This window comes from Hevea brasiliensis, chromosome 18, assembly GCF_030052815.1.
Source record: "Hevea brasiliensis isolate MT/VB/25A 57/8 chromosome 18, ASM3005281v1, whole genome shotgun sequence".
NCBI lineage: Eukaryota > Viridiplantae > Streptophyta > Magnoliopsida > Malpighiales > Euphorbiaceae > Hevea > Hevea brasiliensis.
In genome coordinates this window covers 30137716-30143687 of record NC_079510.1, presented here as the reverse complement: position 1 = coordinate 30143687, position 5972 = coordinate 30137716, and the positions used below count along the sequence as shown (strand labels likewise).

Genomic DNA, 5972 nt, shown 5'->3' with positions numbered 1-5972 from the left:
TAGTTTTTGTTGATTTTGTTAATCCCTACTTAATTTTGTATTTTCTGTATCTTTTCAGGTGTTTTAAGGAATATCCAAGGCATGAAAGTCAATTGGACAAGTTTGGAAAGCAGAAAAAGCAAGAAGGACTACTGCATAACATTACACAGGTCGTGTAAGCATGGAGCTTGACCCATGTAACTCCTTGGTTAAGAGAGATTAAAGAAGGCATAGAGAAACCACAGTACACGGATCATATGATAGATCCTGTGTAAATCATCAAACCCCGTGTAATCTTCTAGAAGCTAAAGACCTGGAGAGCCAAGGAGAGACGACAGTATGCGGGCCATGTTAATAGCCCTATGTAAACTTCCTACCCCTATGTAACTTGCTATTCCTTCATGAATGAAGCCCGAATTAGTCCAGAGACTTACATGGCCTTGGGCTATGTATTGCCACACGGGTTGTGTACTTTGCAGTAGATAGACTTTTGTTTTGACTCCAATTCCCTTCTTCTCATTTCGAAAAGACTTCTAAGGCTCTTGAAACTCTAAAACATGACTTTGAGATACCTTATATAAATACTAGATGATTGAGACATGCAAAAGAGCCTTTAATTCAAGTTAGAGTCAGTTTTAGTTTACATACAAACCCTAGTTTTCTAAGCAACTTAGAGAGAAACTACATCAACATCAAGGAGAAGGACTCTCAACTGAAGTTTCAAAGGTTCAAGGCTGCAGATTCTTTATTCTGGGTTTTTTTGTTATATTTCTTCAAATTATCTTATATTATTTTACTTTAATTTTAGTATGTTTGTTAAACTCACCATGAGTGAGTAGTTCGTTTAATTCTAGGATTAGGAAAGTATCACTTTCAATGTCTGTTATGAATATATATTAAGGTTATTTAATGGATTTGAGTTTTATTTTTTGATTCAATATTCTGTGTTCTTAATATATACTATGTGTTAGTACCCACTTAGTCATGATATAAGATACTAGTTGAAGAACTAAAAGGTAAAAATTAGTATTGGAAATTAGAATTTTGAACCTAGAAAATGTGATCTAGAGAGGCTGAAATCCTTTGTGAAATCACATAATTAATCAAAGAGCTTAAAAGGTTTTAATTAAAATTGATCACCATAAAAGTAGGGTTCAGATTAATTAAAATACACCATCTTAGGTGCCTTGAGAGAGAACTTAAGATATCTTAGGATTAATTTCCATCAAATTAATAATTCTCAATCTATTAAATAGGTAAAGTTAAGTCCATAATAAGGTTAAAGTGTGAAATCTTAATTTTGAAATTGTTTTGTCAATTAATTCTTAGTTTAAGTTCATAGTTTTATCTTTATTTAACTCTCAGTATCTATAATGGTAGTTTAGAATTAATCTCTCAAAACATTCAGTAGTTTAAACAGTCAAAATTATTGTCAAGCTTGGTATTTACGCCTATAAATTCCTCGTAGGAACGATACTCTACTCACTACTGTATTACTTGTTCGCGATCAGTGCACTTGCAGGATTGTAAACCAGTAAACACTTGGCCTTTTGAGGAATGGATCTTTTGTGTTTTTGGCTCCAATAGTTTGGTGGTGATGGTTTCCATGGTAATGCTATTCTAGTTCTAGTTGTTGGGTTCAACCTCCTTCCCAAAGCTTTAGGGTTCTGTTTCTGGGGACCTCCTCTTTAGGCTCTTTAAGTCGTGTAGGCCCTCGGATAATGCTTCAGTTGGCTTTTTCTCCCACTGCCTATTAGCCTGATAGTTGCTATGGTCCTTGCCATGTTGTATTTCTCGGTGGCGTGTTTGAGGTCTTCTATCAGGTCAGGGATTTCAAGTTTAGGTCCAAATTCTGTTAAGGTCTCCCTTGTAATGGGTTTGGGTTGATTTTTTGGGCAAAGTTTGAATATTGTGGTTGGAACTTTTTAGTTTGGCCTTGGGCCTTCCTCTATAATTAGGCCTCTAGCCTTTGTTTTAATGAAACTTCTATCCATCTCTATCTTCTGAGAAAAGAAAAATAATTTTATCTGGTGAAAAGGCAGACACGTTCTCTTTTATAGGTTATAGGTTCAACATTCATTATAGACAATATTTTTTTCAAGGCAGAAAGAATTGATTTTTATATCAGATCGGTTAGAGATTCAGTTCTTAATTAATTTATTTTATTGATTGGTCATATTCAATTTTAAAAACAAGCAAATACACATAACATTAGATTCATTGCCATTAAATTAATACCCAATGATACTTGTCTAGGAAAAAAAAAAAACTCAATGATACGAAATTAAATGGTTTAACATTTCAAAAGATCACATTTTGAGTGGTGGGGGTTGAAGAGCAAAAGGTCAAAAATTTGTAAGGGATTTCATTAATTGGTGGGTTTTGCCTTGCTAAAAAAAGGGGTTTATATGGTGGTGTCACTTTCCGAGGAAGTGGTCATTCCGCAGAAAGTTGAAAGTCACTAAACAATGTTCCGAACCTTTGCGGTCCAAGTGATTCATTATTTTGATCATCTCCGTCTTCTTAAGATCACTTGGCCGACCCACTTTTGGTTGACCTCAAATCTTCACCTAATTTGCCATAATTAACTAATTTAATACAATAACATTTCTTTTTCTACTCTAGAATATATAATTAACAATTACCGCAAAATTAACATATAAAATGACAAATTAATTATTAAAAAAAAAAAGAGTGCTTCCAAAAGTTCACCATTTTTTTCTTTTGATATGTGGGGTGCGTGATAATACTGTATATTTAGATCAAATCAATTATAAATTTAAAATTATTTTAAATGAATTTTAATTTAAAATAAATTTCATTATTTAGTATTCTACAAATTGAGATAAAAAATTTTAATTAAATTATATATATATTTCATATTTAAAATAATTTTATAATTATAATTCATATATTCTCACTTTTTAAAACTACCCCCAATAGTGAAATTATAATTCCTTTTCTGCTTTTTCTAAATCTTGAATTTGGAAGTCCATAAAATAAATTTACACACATATCAGAGTTATAATTATAATTAATTTTATAAAATTAAATTTCTAAATTTTAATTTTAATTTTAATTTTTATAAACTAAATACATTAACATATAAAATGCAATTAAATTTTACAAAATTTTATAAAATTTATTTTAAAAATATCATAAAAAAAAAAACAAATGAAAACGATTATCATAAACATAACAATATATTCTCATCTTTCAAATAAATAAACATTTTTATTTTCCCTTTACCTCTGAAATACATACACTTGTACAGCCAACAAGGCAAATGACTGGGGAAGTAGAAAATCTGCTCGGAACACATTGTTCCCTGTAATTTCTTTTATTCCAATTTTTTTCATACGATTCCATCTCCTCTCTTACATCCCAAAAACTCCTCACTGTACGACAAACAAATCATAAAACAAAGAGAAAAATATTTATTAAAGACAAGAAATTCTTATCTAAATTGATACCATAAATTTGAGACATAACATATGTGTAGAATCAGGCTGAGGAAATCCATAACGAATCGGGCTGAGGAAATCCCCAAGCAGGACATGGAGAAATCTGGTTTTCTGGCAGTGGGAAGACATTAGCTAGTAGCAACAAATCGGGCAATGTATTAGTCCATTCTCATTACAATCAGGGCAACGTTGAAAGCCATGCTCACATTCTTCTTCTTCTTCTTCTTCGTCACATTCGTAGTATATCTTACAACTCCCAAAGCATGTCTCGCATGGCACAAACCTGATATCCCCACAAGCCTCACAAGCTCCACCACCACTGTCCTCCACCATTTCACACCCTTCAAACAATTTATCCAGCTGATCTTCTTCGTGCAGTCGCCGTATCTCCTCAGCTCCTCCAATGTATTTTCTTCCGACAAACACCTTCGGTAGTCCTCCTTCTCCTCTAAACCCTTCTCCCAATAGCTCTCTCAACTCATCCTTAAACCCTGAATGCATCGATACGTCTCGCTCATCAGTTCGAACACCTAAGCCCTTTAAGATCACTCTCACATGGCAGCAATCTTCGTAGGTTTTGCGAATCCCTCGCAGGCTTGTAAAGTATACCACCACCTTCTCATTCCCACGTTTACAGAAGTTTTTAATATGATTATTGCCGGCTAAGGGAGGAGAAAGAGGTGATTGTTTCTCACCGTCCGGTGGCTTGAGGTAAAATGGATGGGCAGGAGAGAGATCCTGGAGAGATTTTCTGAAAGTGGAAATGATTTGAGGGTCGAATTCCGGACACTTGGAATTTGCTTCTTCGTCTGCTAATTTAAGCCAAAGAGGTTTGAGACTAGTCTGGGGATTATTTGGTGAAAATGTGGTCCCATTCAATCTTGGGCTATCAGGAACTGGATTTGTTTCGCGAGAAAGATCGAAAGAGAAGCTGCGAAACAGATGAGGCAAATGTACAGAACCATCATCTTCTTCAAGACCCTCCATCAACTCCCAAGCATTGATGGTTTCAGGCTCTCCAGGCGGCGTTCTAACTGGCGTCCTTGGGACAATTTTGGGAATTTTTTCTTGGATCATATTAGACCAACTCTTGGCTTCAATTAACCCCACTGAAAATTCCTTGCTCTTCAATTCCTTGTCGTTTGAAATCCCATTTTGCTCATCACATAAATTGGTACTCTCCTCATCATTGCTTTTCGCTGTCAAAATATCAATAGCAGCATTGATATTGTCCTTGTAATTGGAAGGTGAATCGAGCGCAAGAGAGCCTAATGTGGTGGAGGTGAGCGCCACCACATGATAGCCATCGCCTCTTTTCTGCGACGGATGAACCACATGCATTGAGTAGCTCCGAGGCATCGGAGAATAGGGTGCGTGGCAGTGCCGGCAGTGCCGGCAACGCCGGCAACGCTTTTGTTTTGAGCTTGCACAACCCATCTAAAAAAGTTCCTTGAAAAACAGAGAAAACTTCAAGAAAAGAAACAGAGCAGACTATGAAGTTATAGACATGAAAGATTAGTTGGATAAGAAGAAGAGTTTTGGTAAAGATTCAATAAGAAAGCATCACAAAAGAATTGAAAATTTTGGAAATAATTAGATGATCAAGAAATGCCTCCACCCTTCATAAATAATAAGAAAAATCGCAGGGGCAGATCCATCAAAACACGTAAAGGAACCGAAACTGACTAATGGGGTGTTAATTAATCAAGAAACCAAGCTCAATCAAAGAACCCAAAAAGCAGAAATTGAAGAACAGACATAATAAGGAGTAGAAAGCTGAAACAGAGAGAGCTCCGTTGAACAAGAGAGAGAGAGAAGAAGAAGAAGACAAGATAGAAGATTTTTCCCGTGAAATGATCAAATTCGATGCAAAAGGAAAAGAAAAAGAACGAGGGAAAATTGTGGAATAAGAAAGATTAAAAATTGACATCAAATAAGGAGATTAAATGTTATGAACAAAAAAAAATTCGAAGAAAAAGTGAGTGCAGATAACCATCACCAAGACCGTCACCTGATTCACAGTGGGGTCTCTTTCTGCATTTCTTCTTCTTCTCCTTCGTTTTCTCTTTTTTATTTTTATTTTTTTTTTTGTCTCTCTCCAGAAATTTGTGAGAGAGAGAGAGAGAGAGAGAGAGAGCAGGGACCAAGGGAGAAATGAAATGGGAGGGTGGAAAAGTCTGGCTAGCTTGGAGCTTCCACGTGGAAAAGCACAAAGGAAAAGAAATTTTTTTTTAATTGTTAATATTGTTTTTCATTTTGAAATTTCTCAATTTTGCTGTTCGAACAGGGGTCAAGGAACAATTTCAATCCATTAGGATCGCAATGCCTCTGATATGTTCAGATACTCAATTGAATCCGACACTATTGAAATAGGTTTAAATAATATGCAATCGGTTTGAGTCCGCTGATTTACTTGCTTGTTGGGTGATTTATTTATTATTCATTTTAATAATATAATTTAATATTACTTTTAAAATCATATTATATAATTTTATTAATGATAAATTTTTTAATTAATTATATTCAATA

The 5972-nt window shown here is 34.6% G+C and overlaps 1 protein-coding gene across 2 annotated transcripts; it reads right to left on the bottom strand.

Annotated features, from left to right (window-relative positions):
* Window positions 1-3191: 3191 nt before the first annotated feature.
* LOC110646042 (uncharacterized protein At3g28850) lies at window positions 3192-5577 on the bottom strand. 2 transcript variants are annotated; one of them, XM_058140954.1, is made up of 2 exons: window positions 5455-5577; window positions 3192-4880 (listed from the first exon to the last, which is right to left on the bottom strand). In XM_058140954.1, the coding sequence occupies exon 2, from the start codon at window positions 4878-4880 to the stop codon at window positions 3576-3578; it is 1305 nt and encodes a 434-aa protein (XP_057996937.1). In that variant the 5' UTR covers window positions 5455-5577; the 3' UTR covers window positions 3192-3575. The 2 variants fall into 2 exon arrangements, with proteins under 2 accessions (XP_057996937.1, XP_021655038.2); XM_021799346.2 differs by having other exon boundaries at window positions 3192-4892; window positions 5455-5574.
* Between the last annotated feature and the right edge of the window lie 395 nt (window positions 5578-5972).

Coding starts and splice junctions, on each gene's coding strand:
- LOC110646042 (XM_058140954.1), bottom strand. CDS start 4,880: ATGGGTTGTGCAAGCTCAAAACAAAAGCGTTGCCGGCGTTGCCGGCAC.